The sequence below is a fragment of the Chanodichthys erythropterus genome, chromosome 7 (assembly GCF_024489055.1).
Source record: "Chanodichthys erythropterus isolate Z2021 chromosome 7, ASM2448905v1, whole genome shotgun sequence".
Lineage (NCBI taxonomy): Eukaryota > Metazoa > Chordata > Actinopteri > Cypriniformes > Xenocyprididae > Chanodichthys > Chanodichthys erythropterus.
In genome coordinates, this window is record NC_090227.1 from 15,585,924 (window position 1) to 15,601,870 (window position 15,947).

The 15,947-nt window shown below is 42.8% G+C and overlaps 1 protein-coding gene across 1 annotated transcript; it reads right to left on the bottom strand.

The window, feature by feature from the left end:
• Nucleotides 1–713: 713 nt before the first annotated feature.
• On the bottom strand, nucleotides 714–3,077 carry LOC137022634 (uncharacterized). The gene is made up of 8 exons (XM_067389049.1): nucleotides 2,909–3,077; nucleotides 2,478–2,640; nucleotides 2,095–2,287; nucleotides 1,684–1,774; nucleotides 1,462–1,523; nucleotides 1,229–1,337; nucleotides 1,079–1,140; nucleotides 714–951 (listed from the first exon to the last, which is right to left on the bottom strand). Exons 1-8 carry the CDS (start codon nucleotides 3,009–3,011, stop codon nucleotides 820–822), a joined length of 915 nt encoding a protein of 304 aa, XP_067245150.1. The 5' UTR covers nucleotides 3,012–3,077; the 3' UTR covers nucleotides 714–819.
• Nucleotides 3,078–15,947: the final 12,870 nt, after the last annotated feature.

Consider the following 15,947-nt stretch of genomic DNA (forward strand, 5'->3'; position numbering starts at 1 on the left):
ACTCCATTTTAGTGTCGTTTCCCTGTCCCATTCAGATAGCTTTAGCCTACAACTTCGGCCAATGCTGTAACAATTATTATTCTTCTTCCTAGCCACAGCACTGCCACCCCTAACAGCAAGGGAAGGGTTTATTAACCCTGGACTATCTATTTAAGTAAAGCAAGAAATGTAAAAACAATTGTAAGAAAATTAATTAATTTAGTTTAAAGTACAGGTAAAAAAGTACAAATTGAACATCTGTGCACGTGTGTGAGTGACACAGACAGACTCAAGGTATGCAAGGACACTGTCCCTCGGACCTGTAATGACACCCATGCTCAAACCCTGAGTCTTCCACTGTTGAAGTCCCAGTGTGTGGCACACTCAGAAAAACACCAGTGTTGGGGGGACACCGTGGTTAGAAAAGACCATCCATACTGAATAGAGCACATTTCCACCACAGCTGCAAGACGTTTACTAAAACACTGGAAATTGTGTTCCATGGAACATCACAGTACTTCTAACATTGGTCAATTTCAAAACTAAGGTAAATTCAAACTCACCTCACAAGCAGAGTCGTTTGGTGTGGCTCCAGATGATTGACACACTGATCTCAATTCGGTCTCTGTACAAGGGAACACAGGGAGATTCAGTGCTTGGATTTCCTCAAGTCATATAACCACATATAGGCATAACATACTCAACTCACATCCCTGACAGACAAAAATTCTACTCAAAATATCCATCAAGACACAAAATAATCATCTATAAATGGCCTGATATTGCCACGTTTTTCATGCTGCAAACCCTCAGGGATGCCATGCATTGCCAGAAGTTTACTCAAAACTTTAACTGACCACTGGTAAGGTCTGTTGAGAACACAGGGGGTGACGCCTCCTGCTGCTGGACACCAACTTCTTCTGCGAAAGAGGGGATTGGAGAAGTGCCACATTGACCTCTGACACAATGCACCTAAAAAAAAAAAAAAGAACAGCAATATACAAAGATGAACAGGCATCAGCTGATATAGTGTTCATTTCACCTAAGACGGACACCCTCATTCATACATGCCATGATAAACAGCTGAATTCAAACTAACCTCATGCTCAGGGCTGTCTGGTGCGGGACTGGATGACTGACACTCTGCTCTCGACTCAGTGTCTGTTGAAGAGAACACAGAGCATGAAGGCACAATGCTTTGCAAGACCCCAGTATTTACCAGGCATTGCTTATTCAAGCAGGGACTCACCTCTGAATAAGTCTGTAGAGGAAACATTGGGTTCCACGTCATGGGCGTGGTCACCAAGCTCTGCAACGGAGTGTTGGCCAGAGGGGATGCTTGCACCACTGAGCTGTGTCTAAACAAGTTAAACAGAAAAATGCACATGTGAACTTGGACATCACCTGCACAATTGTGTTATTGTACAGTTGAACTGACTAAAGTGCCATTGTTGTAAAACAGACAGCCGTATTCAACCTCACCTCACAAGCAGAACTGCCTGATGTTATATTGCAGGACTGGACTTCTGGTCTCTCTCTGGTCCCTGTATAACACAGAAAAGAATATGAGGAAGGCCAGGGAGGGTGGGGTTGTGCATCACTCTAGAAGCCACCACACCATCACTGGTTCACATCCTTTATAGACACAATACGTTTATTTGCCCACCATAACTAATGTAAAACATAAGTCAAACAGTCACTGACCTTCAATAGAGACTGTGGATGACATGGTTTGGTCTTGAAAACGGTCTTTAATAGACTCTTGGGCAGCAGTGCTTGTAACAGTAGGGGGAATCTACAAAACATACAGGACAAAACATACAGGTAAGCTTGCTGGCATCACCTGAGAGAGTCATGCAAGTTCAAGATTAACCTGACACGATTGACTGAAAACCAGATTTAATACCACCAAGAAGTGACTTCTGTTTTTTGGTTATAATTGTTGGCACTAACAAGCGATAGGTATTGTGTATTCTCTGTGGCATCATGAAACTGACACAGCTTAACACACAGAAGCTTTTAAGACAGAGATGATTTCATTGTTATCAAGATGTCTAGAAGCATAGGCTTTAAACTGTGACACTAATTCATAGGAAAAAAATCAAAATGACTCACCTCTTTACGCCAGGGCCATTCTTTCCCACCATAGTCATAAGTGATTTCAGTTCCTGCCGTAATTTCCTTCAGTGCAAAAAGGCAGAGATGTGGCTTCCCTTCTGCTTCGATCAACTTCATTCTGCAATTCGGTGCCTTGTGCTCATCGTTTACCAGTCGCCCAAATGACCCATCTTCAAGTGCTCCATCAATACTGCAAATTTACAAACATCATGCACTAAACAGATTGTACATTCATTTGTAAGCAACTACACTAATGCCAACATCCAATGCAAGTAAATTTGTTCGATGCATAGTTGATAAGTTTAAGAACATGAGTTTTACTTCAGAAATCCTGACTTTTCACTATAGAAATCTAAACATATTAGTCATTCTGAACCTACCACCATGTCTTCCGCTTCCATATGAAGTCAAACATGAAGATCGAACATGCATTGTGGTACAGTTTACGTCTATGTTCAGCTTCAGCTGCATCAATCAGCTCCCCTCTGTACTCCACCACGAAGTCTCCTTGATTGAAAACAGCTAAAGTGAAGATACCACGACCTGCGGACACAACATTATTAGACACAGGGGTAGCAGACTATCCACTATTCTACATGTAGAATAATGAATACATGTCCAAGTGTAGAATACAGCAACAGACAGGCCCACTTTTAACTAAAATATTATTAAAATACTATTAACAACTTTAATTTATATTGATATTTGTACAATTAATAGTCAGACTGAAAACCACTGGTCATAATATCAATTCAAGAACCAGTGCAGTGTAACCCATCAGTCTAGCCTGCAGTGTGTCAAAGTCACTCACCTTTAACTGGATTAATATATTTGATTTCTAACATTGAATTCTTGTCTCTTCCTTCAAGGATGTGATTAATGGCATCCTGAAGGGGAGTAGTTCTCCGTGGCATGACACAATTTGCTAAGGAAATTAAGAACAAACATGTAAACAGTATATCAATATATTTTAAGTTCTGTGAGGGGACATACACAGACAGATGAACACAAGGGTCTAATTTCAATACCCTAAAACATTAGCTTCCGGTTTCACAGACAAGTCTTAAGATAGTCTCAGATTAAAATGCATGTTTGAGCTGTTTTAACTGAAAGTAACTTGCACTGACATATCTTAAAATATATCAATATAAAATATATCAGTGTCATTGTTTTGTCTCAAGATGCCCTGTCTGTGAAACCAGGCTTTAGATCTCTTAGAAATGTAATGTGCAATTTAAAAAAGTAAAACTTTACAATATTATGTAAACAAATATGTGCAGAGTATACTGAAGAATGTGTCTTGTCAGTTCTGTTACAGTTGTCAGTCCTGTTAATATGCTCAAATATGTGAAAACTATAAACATACTTCTAATTAAAACTATTGTATAGTTACGCATGTGTCTGTAATACCCAGGTGAAAACATACTCTAGTAATTTATAGTAAATACTATAGTGTTTTGGAACCATACTATGGTAAAGTACTTGAATTAATTTCTTGTGGTAAGTTTATAGTTGCTGTGGTAATTTAACAACTATAGTAATATAATCAAATTACGTTGCCCAATATTGTACTAAGTAACTTCTACAACTATAGGGTATATTATACTACAATACACTACAGTTTACTGTAGTAAAAACTAAAGTATACTACAGCATTCATAACAGATTATCAGTTCACTTTTGTTAATACTACTGTATGCTGTAGCATTCATTAACAAAGTATTGTAAATACTATAATATATATATATATACAGTACAATTTACTACAATTTACTATAGTATGATTCTAAAACACTATAGATTACTATAGTATGTTTTCACCTGCGCAGGCATGACAAAAATATCAAAACATGAGGTTTTGTAGTCATAAAATAAAAAAAAAATACATAGCCTGAGATGGCACAATACAATTTCTTGTACTTTTAATCGGTCTTCATTTCATGGATGTTTAAAACAAATCGATTAAACTTATTTTTTAATTTGCCAGAGTTGAAAAGCCCCTGATTTCGTGGAATGGCCCGTTTTACTGCTAAGTTTAACTCTGTATTGTTGTTATTTGTATGTCGCTTTGGAAAAAAAGCGTCTGCTAAATACCATAACCATAACCATAACCATACTTATCATTCGAACCTATTAAAACGTTTTATAATTTATTTCTTACCTTTTCTCCAGAACGTGCACTTCCAGAACTCCCGGGAAATTGAATCACCTGTTGATAGTCGAAGCTCTCTCCCATCCAGTCAATCAAAATGAGTAATGCTAATCTGAGCATGCGCAGTGTTGAATTCGCGTCTAATTTCGCGCGTTGTGTATAAAGTCCCGCGTTGTGTATAATTTCCCGCGCTTGTGTGTCGCTGCATGCAGGGACCACGACAACCGATAGGGGGCAGTGGCGGACACACAAATATACAACATATGTCAGGTTTTTGGTATACAAAGACTTTTGAGAAAACCACTTTTTAGGTATTAAAACATGCTTAGAAAAGGTTTTATATGGGTTATTTTTATGAGGACAGCCAACTGTCCTCCTAAACAGGAGGGTCCTCATAGCTCTGTGAAATGTCTTGAAATCTGTCCTTATAAGCCGTAAAACAAACACACACAAACAGATCGGCACACACATACACACACACACACACACACACACACGCGCACGCTCTCTCTCTCTCAAACACACACACACACACACACACACACACAGATCGGCACACAAGTACACACACACGCACTAATCCGCGCACACACACACAAGCAAAAGGACAACCAATTTCTTTAAAAGGACTTACAGGAGTCGAAATCATAAATCCTTGATCACTTTTAGAGAGCTTTGATAAAACTTCCCTCAGCTAGCGCGTCTTTTTGAAGTGACTAGAAGCCTTGTCACCTGACCTGAATACTGCGCGCTGATTTGCTAAAACTGACTTATTGGTTTCTGTCTGTACACAAACAAGGGCGCTTGTCGGCTTCTGCTGTAAAACGTGAACTTGCGATGCCTGAAAGTGGGCAAAACCGGCTCTTCTGACAAAATGGATTTAGGGTACAGAACGTGCTATATATGGAGAATAATGCACAGCACTTAGTTCATTTTTTTTTTTAAATAGTGTTTATCGGTTTTTGCAAATGAACTCTTCATATGTTGTCACAATTTCCCAGGCTCTTCTCCTGGTATTTGCTTTAAATTCAGAATGAGTAATTCCATGTAACTTTTTAAGTCACTTTATCATCACTTTTATTATATTCTGTACTTAACCCTCCGGAGTCTGAGGCTGATTTAGGGCCCTGGAGAAGTTTTGACATGCCCTGACATGTTTTTTTTTTTTTTTTTTTATTAATGGAAAAGGTGTCATTACACTGTATTTAGCACGAACTAGGCTACCATAATATGTGAGCAACGTGTATGTACAAACCTGATTCCAAAAAAGTTGGGACACTGTACAAATTGTAAACAATTTGTACAGTAAAACATTATGACAATAATGTCTGACATTTCAACGTTTCTTTAGACATATGTCTCATTTTTGTGTGATTAGTATTCACCAAGTTACAGTTCATTTTCTGAGAACTATCAGAATGGACTTCGTTCATAGAGAGACGACAGATCACGCATGTTAGTTTTCTTTATTTTGCAAAAAGCACACCATTTTGTTTTTAGTCTGAGTGTACACAAATAAAAGAAGACATTCTATACTTTCAGTTGATATATTACTTCTGCCTCTATGACAAAAAATGACAGAGTATTTTAAGTCTGTTTTGCTGCGATGTGAAAAAAAATCCTGCAAAACGCGCCGGCAAGTTTCCCGACTCCAGAGTGTTAAGTTGTATTTTAAGCTCTTTCTCCTGGTTTCACAGACGAGGCTTAAGCTAGCCCTAGACTAAAATGCATGTTTGAGCTGTTTTAATTGAAAGTAACTTGTACTGACATATTAAAATTTGTTGGCACCATTGTTTTGTCTCAAGATGAACACCAATAATGTTTTTTTTTTTTTTTTTTTCTAAGGCATGTTTATAAAAGCTACTTAAACAATTGAACTAAGGCCTAATACTGGCTTAGCCTAAGCCCTGGCTGTGAAACCAGGCCTATATGTTTTAGTTACCATGAAATGCCATTTTTAGAGCCACTTGTTTTTCCTGAATGTAATGTTAATTCCTGTTTAAACAGTGTGGGGTCATAAATAAATACATTTGTTTGTAAACTGAAGGAAGTTGTTTACTTTGAGTTAATTTATTCAAAACCATATTAACTGCAATCCTTACATGATCTCTGAAATAAGTAAAAATAGACATTTAACTGGTGTAAGAAACCCCGCATCGGCCCAAAAACGGAATCCGATGACCCCGGGCGCAGGTTAGCGTGTGTATGCCTTTTCAGAGTCTCTTTTAAGTTCACTTAATTTCACTCGTTTAATCTGACTCCAATTTCAAATGATTCTTATTCTTAGGTTTTGCTTCCGATTAGAAATTAATCATTAGTTATGCCTTAATTTAGATTTTTTATTATTTTAATTACCTTATAGTTTCAATTATTTTGTTCACTGCAGTCCCAGTATCGCTTTAGAAGAGTTAATTTCGGCCGACTTGAGTACTCTTCCCGAACACAAACTCATCAGTTCTGACCTTAAACATTGGATGCAGGGTAAATATCTACCTTTAAGTCAGTCGCGCTCTGCTTACTCATAACAAAAAGCATAGTTTATATATTTACGAAAACTGCAACTTATTTAAGGCAGCGATAGTCAGAAATCAAAATGGACTTAATATATGTGCCCCATGCTCCATCTATTGAGGTAATACCTTCGCTTTAATATACTAGAAATAATGAATTAAGAATAATACATAATAACCAAATATAACATTTTATTTGTCAAGTAAAAACGTATCATGCCAATTACATTACAGTTAGACAATTAGAAGCCAATTCAGAAATAATAAATGCATAGTTGAAATGCATATACACACAGTGGTGGACTAGTGTTTGAAGACACTTGTCTATCACTGCATGGGAGTCTCTGATTACAGAAAATCCCCCTTACTGTTTTGCACTTTACCTTTTATACCAGGACCAGAACAAAAGGGTTGTAAATATTTACTACACCAACACCTGTTTTGGGGAAGATGAATGGGTTTTCACAAAAGGCACCACCCAAAAGGGGACATAATTTTCCTTAGTTCCCTTTCGTGGGAACTATCGACGCTGCGCGAAACGCATTGGGAACCTTCTGCGTGATATCGTCATTGAAGCACTCCTGTATCCAACCAATCGTGTAACGAGACGTCAGAGGCGGGTGACGTCACGGACCAGGAAACTATAAAGCATGCCCGGATGCAGAGAACGCTAGCTTCTGTTATCTTCAGCAAGCACTCTATGTTATCCCGTGTGTCTTATTTATTGTTGTCTGTCTATATATATATATATATATATATATATATATATATATATATATATATATTATTGGTCTCACTCTTCGTCTGAGGACAAGAGCTGCAGCAACAAGTGTGTGTGTGTCTAAGATCGCTGTTGTGCGTCTTACTGTTTGTGATTTATCTCTCTTTGTCTGAGGACAAAAAGTTTCAACATACATACATACATACACATCATAAGACACAAAAAATATATATAAAATGGCGGATGAAAGCAGCAAGCGGTTCAGGAAATGTGTCCATCCCTGCACTCGCTTTATCCCTGACGGGGATATGCACGATATGTGTGTTGTTTGCCTGGGGGTTGAGCACGCGCAGGTAGCTCTCGAGGGAGCTGTCTGCGTGCACTGCGAAAGGCTCGCCCTCAGAGTGCTGCGATCTCGCCGGGCACTCTTTGATAGAGCGGAGGGTGGCTCGGCTGATGTTCCCCGCGGATCGGGTCCCGCTGCTGCCGAGGCAGAGCGAAGGCTCCATTCGTGGGGTTCACAAATGGATCTGGCAGCGGGGGTTGAGACGGGCCCCGCCCTATCTCTCCCTTTAGCTGCCAGACCCACTGTCTCTCCTCCCGTGGTGGAAGCACGCCCAGCGGTTTCTTCCCCTCAGGGAGAGACATCGGCACTTCATCTGTCTTCATCTGAGGATGTTGATGTGATGAGTGTCGACGCAGTGGAAGAGGAACCGCCATCCTCTTCCTCTGCAGATGAGGAGCTCATGGAGGTAGTGGCCAGAGCTGTTGCCAAATTAAATATTAGCTGGCCAGAAGCAGAGCGGGGAGATGTAAGACCCAAAAGCAAACTCAATGAGTGCTTTCTCCCCGCGCGGTCATTACCTCCACGTCGGTGCTTACCGTTCTTTCCAGATCTACACACTGAGGTGTCTAGATCATGGAACAGACCAGTCCAACACAGAGTGTTCAGCCCCCAGACCTCGGTCTATAGCAACATTGTGGGGCTGAAACAGTATGGTTATGCGGCGATGCCCCGGGTTGAAGAGACGCTCGCGGGCTATCTCTCACCCGAGTCGGCATCGTCCTTAAAAGCACCGACGTTGCCCACCAAGCCCCTTAAGACTACATCTTCCTTGGTGGGCAAAGCTTATGCGGCAGCAGGGCAGGCAGCAGCGTGTCTTCACACCATGGCGTTGCTGCAAGCTTATCAAGCTGAAGTGCTGGGGGAAATTGATACCAGCGGGGAGGCCACATTTGGGTGCATCCAGGAACTGCACATGGCGACAGACCTGGCTCTCCGTGCCACCAAGGAGACGGCTAAAGAAGTGGGCCGTTCTATGGCAGCCCTGGTGGCCACGGAGAGGCACTTGTGGCTGAACCTCTCCGACATAAGGGACAGAGATAAGTCTGCCCTTATGGACGCGCCGCTGTCTCCTGCGGGCCTCTTCGGTGACGCAGTCACAACTGTCGTCGAGAGGTTCCAGGAGACCAAGAAACAATCTGCGGCGTTTCAGAGGTTCCTCCCCCGCCGGTCCAAAATCCCCGCCGAGACTGTTGAGCGGGAGCAGTCTCGGCCCGCAACGAGCTCCTCAGCGCACCACAGAGCGCAACAAAAAATTAGTGTGGCCGCCCGTGCTCCCCCACGAAGATTCTGGGGACAGGGGCGAGCTGCACAGAAGCCTTCTCAGCCCAAGACAGACCTGCGGGCTGTTATTGTGGCGCGGAAGGCTTCTAAAAAGCGGTCTTGATATCTGTGGATCAGGACCCAGGAGGGCGGCCCCCGTCTGGAGTAAGCCGGGTGTTGATACATCTGACACCCACTTCCCTCCAGCGACCTCCGGGGACCACGCCATATCTATCATCCAGTGTGCGTCAGGTCCCCACCGTCCTTCCGAGGAAGGACGGTTGTCACTTGATTCGGCTGACTTCTGCCGGCGTGCCGTTTCAGAGCACCGAGCCAAGTGCTCAAAAAACACCAGAGACCAGTCTCGAGAGACTGGTTCCCTTAGTAGATTTTCTAGAAGAATGGAAAACTCTACCGAATATATCAAATTGGGTGCTGCTCATGATAGAAAAGGGTTACAAAATACAGTTTGGGTCTCGCCCGCCCAGATTCAACGGGGTCCTTCCCACAGTGGTGACCCCCGAGCAGTCTCTGGTTATGGAACAGGAAGTTATGACACTTTTGCAAAAAGGAGCTATAGAAAGGGTTCCTCCTCCCAGCAAGCTGTCAGGTTTCTACAGCCGTTACTTCATAGTTCCGAAGAAGGATGGAGGACTTCGTCCTATCATAGACTTACGGGTGTTGAATCGGTCGGTGCAAAGACTAAAATTCAAAATGCTTACACCCAAACAGATCATTCCCCAAATCAGGTCCGAGGACTGGTTTGTGACGATAGACTTGAAAGATGCTTACTTTCATGTATCCATCCATCCTTCTCATTGGAAGTTCCTCAGGTTTGCTTTCGGGGGCGAAGCTTACCAGTACAAGGTTCTTCCGTTTGGCCTATCGTTATCACCCCGCACGTTCACGAAGTGCGTGGATGCAGCCCTGGCTCCTTTGAGACTCCAGGGCATTCGCATACTGAATTACATCGACGATTGGTTGATTCTAGCTCGCTCAGAGCATCAAGCAGTTCAACATCGAGAGGTTGTTCTGTCTCACATGATAAGGCTTGGGCTGAGGCTCAATGCCAAGAAGAGTGTGCTGATACCGGCTCAGACCACCAATTATCTAGGTGTTATGTGGGACTCCACAACAATGCGGGCACGTCTGACTCCTGCCCGTGTGAGCTCTGTTCTCTCAGCCGTAAAAGGGGTGAAGTTAGGCCAGTCTCTCACTGTGAAACAGTTTCAGAAACTGTTGGGTCTAATGGCAGCCGCGTCCAACATAATTCCTTTTGGCCTCCTGCATATGAGACCCCTACAGTGGTGGCTCAGGACCAGGGGGTTTTCCCCGAGGGGGAACCCTTTTCGAATGATCAAAGTCTCACGGCGATGCCTTCGTGCTCTAGCCGTGTGGAAAGACCCCTGGTTCCTGTCCCAGGGTCCCGCGTTGGGAGCCTCTGGTCGTCGCGCAATGCTTACGACAGACGCTTCCCTCACGGGCTGGGGAGCGATCATGAATGGTCGCTCAGCTCAGGGTCTTTGGGAGGACCATCAACTCTCCTGGCATATAAATCGGCTGGAGATGATGGCGGTGTTTCTAGCACTAAAACACTTTCTCCCAGACCTGAGAGACCATCATGTGCTGGTCCGCACAGACAATATGTCAGTGGTCTCTTATATAAACCATCAGGGGGGTCTACGGTCTCGCCAACTAAATTACTTGGCCCGTCGGATCCTCCTGTGGTCTCAGGGGAAGCTGCTTTCGTTGAAGGCAGCCTATATCCCCGGGAGTCAGAATGTGGGGGCAGACGCCCTGTCGAGGCAGGGGCCGAGGCCCGGGGAGTGGAGACTCCATCCAGAAGTGGTGGATCTCATTTGGAAAAACTTTGGTCAGGCACAAGTAGACCTGTTTGCTTCGGGAGAGTCAACCCAGTGTCCGCTCTGGTACTCCCTCACGCATCCAGCACCCCTGGGTCTGGATGCCATGGTACAGACGTGGCCGAGGCTACGTCTGTACACATTTCCCCCGTTCGCCCTGCTCCCACGAGTCCTGGAGAAAGTACGCCAGGAAGGGGTCAGCCTGATACTGGTGGCCCCATACTGGCCGACCCGAATATGGTTTTCGGACTTGGTGTCCATGATAGACGGCGCTCCGATGGAGCTCCCCTTGAGACGGGATCTTCTATCTCAGGCGGGCGGCGCGATAATACATCCCCGCCCAGAACTATGGAAACTATGGGCCTGGCCTCTGAGGGGGACAGGTTCATAGAGGCTGGTCTTTCATCTGAGGTTGTTGAGACCATACTTAGCTCCAGGGCTCCCTCCACGAGGAAGCTTTACTCTTATAAATGGAATTTATTCTCTACCTGGTGTAGACAACATGAAACGGACCCTCTCCGTGCTCCTATCAGCTTTGTGCTATCTTTTCTCCAAGAAAAATTCTCGGAGGGCTTATCTTATTCAACCTTGAAGGTTTATGTTGCGGCTATATCAGCCTATCATGTTGGGGGGGATTCCTCGGTTGGTCGAGACCCCCTCGTGTCACGCTTCCTCCGTGGTACACTGAGGCTGAGGCCTCCAGTGCGCACAAGGACCCCGGTCTGGGACTTATCAGTGGTTCTACGTGGGTTAGCTGAGGCTCCCTTTGAACCACTGGAGGAGGTGTCTGTAAAGTTTCTGACTTTAAAGACGATATTTTTACTTGCTATTACTTCTCTAAAAAGAATTGGAGATCTTCAGGCCCTTTCAGTGGCCCCCTCATATTTGGAGTTCGCTCCTGGAATGGTGAGAGCATTTCTTCATGCTAGACCTGGCTATGTGCCGAAGGTCCCCACCAATGTCCCGGGTCCCATTGTGCTTCAAGCCTTTCATCCTCCTCCATTTATATCTTCGGATCAGGAAAAACTAAATCTGCTTTGCCCAGTGAGGGCTTTGGACGCTTATGTCCACAGAGCTGCCCTGTGGCGTAAAACAGAGCAACTGTTCGTCTGTTACGGTTCTCCTAATAAAGGTGGACCGGCGTCCAAGCAGAGGATGAGCAAGTGGGTGGTTGAGGCCATCTCACTTGCATATAAAGCAGTCGGACAGTCTTCTCCCTTTAACGTCCGCACATTCCACAAGGGGTATGGCGGCATTGAAAGCTTTGATGTCTGGCGTCTCTATGAGTGACGTTTGTGATGCAGCTGGATGGTCAAACCAGCACACATTTATCAAATATTATAACCTTGATGTGGGCTCCACTCCGGGGTCCTCAGTACTGTCGAGCTAACATAGCAAGCATTTGAAGTACGGCACAGTTGGGATTGCGTTCCCAATGCGTTTCACGCAGCGTCGATAGTTCCCACGAAAGGGAACGTCTCGGGTTACGGATGTAACCCTGGTTCCCTGAGTAAGGGAACGAGACGCTGCGTCTCTTGCCGTACCCCTGCATGCTTGCGAGTGCTTGCTTCAGATTTTCCACAGAAGCTAGCGTTCTCTGCATCCGGGCATGCTTTATAGTTTCCTGGTCCGTGACGTCACCCGCCTCTGACGTCTCGTTACACGATTGGTTGGATACAGGAGTGCTTCAATGATGATATCACGCAGAAGGTTCCCAATGCGTTTCACGCAGCGTCTCGTTCCCTTACTCAGGGAACCAGGGTTACATCCGTAACCCGAGACGTTTTCAATCTTCTTCATAATACCAGTGACTGCTGTGAAATTGAGACCATTTAACGAATCACACTTTAATTTAAGACAATTTAAATTATACCAAACATGAAAAGGGAAAAACAATAGATACACAAGTTACATTATAAGTTTTGAATAACTTTCAGTCAGGGGGAAGGGAAGGTGTGTTTGTGTGTGTGTGTGGTGGGGGAGGGCAAGGCATTGTCCATTGCTACTTCTTTGAGATCTTCTTTCCAGATTAAAGTTTTGTTACTTTATTGCAGGACGCTTGATCTCAGTTTTTGTCTAGCAGGAAATTCAGGCCTTACACTGGCATAGAATCCTGATGTACATAAAGCAAAATTGATTTGATATTTTTTCTATGTAAATTCAATGTTAAATAAGTGATTTAATTAAGGTTGAAAAAATATAGATTTTACGACCATCTTGATCTGTTTTTCATCATTGAAATAACATTATTTCAGGGTGCAAACTTGATGAAAAATCAACCTTAAATTTCAACATTGATTTTAATGATAATTTGGTTGATACATTAACATTGATTCAATGTTGATTCCAGTGTTGATCTGCTATCTGGCAACAGAAGGCACACAGCATTGCTACAATGCAAATCCCTCCTCCAAAAGGCTCCTAGACCTGAGCCTCCAGTCATCCCTCGACACAGAGAAGCGGTCTGTGTAGTCAAACTATTACTCAAAACTGATGGTTCTCACAGGTTTGGTCACTATAAGGGTAACAAACAAAACAAAACTGGAGAAAGGGAGAAGAAAGATAAAATATAAGATGGAATCGGAAAGGAAAAGGAAGAAAGGGGAGATTTTAAGGTAAAAGTAAAAGTAGAGTGTCCTTATAGCTCTGAAAAACTAAAAGGATGGTAAATAAATGTTACATATAATTAAATTCAGCTTAGCTGAATAGGGATATTCAAGCTAAAACCAAAGTAAATAAATAAAATAAAAGTAGAGGAGGAGTAAAGTAAAAAATAAAATAATATATATGGGGAAGGACCACCCTGAGACAGGAAAGTATGTGAGAGCTCAAACAGAGGGTTAAACCAAGAGAGGAGAGGCAAAGAGAGAGGAAGGGTTAACAGATTACACTCACACCATATCTAAGTGTTAGTCGGCTGCTAACGGTTGATTGTAAAGGGCTTTAACCTGCATACATGTAGGCTGCTAAAGAGATAGCTTTTGGCTACAGGCGGTTTGTTTGTTTACACAAAGGTCTGTGACGTGTTGCACTGCTATCAGATTGAACCTGCTCTCACCTTCCGGGTCATGCATTGCTAGGAAACCAATGCGCGCTCACAGCCAGCACAAATGGAGCAGCATTTGAGCCACTGTAAACCTGCATGGAAACTCAAGCATGTGTCGCATGTAACTCTTTCACCAGTCAAAAACAGTACATTCACTTCACAGACAATGGCAAATTACTAGTTAGCTAGGCTAGCATTAACACCATTAATTTGATGCAGTTGTTCAAATTCATACGAGCGGATCGATATGAAAACAGTACGTAACTTGTTCTGGGAAAAGAGCATTGCTCAAATCACCATTAACAATATTGTAGTGAGATTGCTTCGTCACACAGTTTAATTCATGTAAATAATCTGAGACTTCTTCATCAAATTAATGCATTTAAAGTTGAAATTTGGAGATTGCTTTGTCCAAAATCAGGTTAATTTCTTATTGTTCGAATTAAACATGCATTATTATAGTGTTGAAAAGCATTCTACTGCTCTTAGGAAGGTACATTCAAACTATTGTGTTATCTGATTTTATCAGAAGCGCTGCATGTATAAGATGTTAATAAAACTTATGTGACAAACATACAAGAGGATTTCTGGATCTGTTCAAAACCAGTGTTTGAAACAATGCCCGCATTCTCCACCAAATCTGTAACTATGTTTATTAGCTCAAAAGGGGAAATATTAATAATCATAACTTGTTATAATTAATTATAAATATTTTAATCAGTTAATCAAACTAACGTAATGTAGCTGAATTAATATTACAATCAATCTGTTCAGCCAGCGAACACTCAGGATTGATCGTCTATCAACTTTTCAAGAAGGATATTTTTCTGTGGCCACAGAAAAATATCACTTTCTTAGCATGTAGCTGTGATTGTTATCAGGGACATTGGTTTTATAAGCAGACCAGAATTAACTCGCAAAAGTGTGCACACAAGTTTAAACTAAATCACAAACACATAATCTGTTACAGATTAGTGTTCTCTTTTTTTTCTCTATTTAGATTTTCTGTTTTTGGATCTACACCTTTGCACAGACTCGGATGTATCTTTCTCAAGTGGTGTTGATTCCTCCTGATTGTCTTTCCAGCTGGTGTTTGCACTGTGCAAGACCACGGTTCATCTCTCTGGTGCACCACTACAGCAGGCTTCCATCCACATCTGATCTGCATATGTACTGTGGATCCTGGAACCAGATCAGGTAGTGTCTTGGCATTTTGGTCTTACTGATGCCGCACACGAGATTGCAAATCCACCAGCCTTTTGTGTATATGTTGTGGGGTTGACTCATTCATTCAGGCCTGTCACTGGTGTGTTTCTTAGTGACAGTAGCACCAGATGTGGGTTTGTGCCTGTTTGTATCACTTTCTTAAGTGCATGTTTAACAGTCTTTATTGCTCTTTCCGCAAGTCCATTGGACTGAGTCGTCAAGTCACCTTTATTTATATAGCGCTTTTTACAATGCAGATTGACTCAAAGCAGCTTTACATTGATAACTGGTACATCATTTTTGCTGCACAGCAGCTCTTCAAGAATAGTGTCAATGCAGGCAGATTAAAGCACTGTTGAATAAATGTCAAGAATTCTGTTGAATATCAAATGTCAAGTGTCCCCAACTAAGCAAGCCAAAGGCAACAGCGGCAAGGAACCCAAACTCCAACAGGTGACATCAGGTGGCAAAAAAGTGGCAAATAGGTGTTAAAATGGAGAAAAAAAAAACCTTGGGAGAAGCCAGGCTTAGTCGGGGGGCCAGTTTTCCTCTGGCGAACAGTGCTTTGTTACGAATCAGGTTGCTATCATAAATCTGATAGGAGCGCAACATTCAAAGTATTTATTTCAGTTCCATCCAGTTGAGGATCGTATTCATCATGCCGGTATGGACGGTTTGTGGAGGAACTGTGGCACTGGCTGTTGTGTCGATGACGCCTTCACAGTGGATGATCTAGTCGACTCGATC

Coding starts and splice junctions, on each gene's coding strand:
- LOC137022634 (XM_067389049.1), bottom strand. CDS start 3,011: ATGCCACGGAGAACTACTCCCCTTCAGGATGCCATTAATCACATCCTT. Junction 2,288..2,477: donor TGGAAGCGGAAGACATGGTG/GTAGGTTCAGAA, acceptor GTAAATTTGCAG/TATTGATGGAGCACTTGAAG. Junction 1,524..1,683: donor ATCCACAGTCTCTATTGAAG/GTCAGTGACTGT, acceptor TGTGTTATACAG/GGACCAGAGAGAGACCAGAA.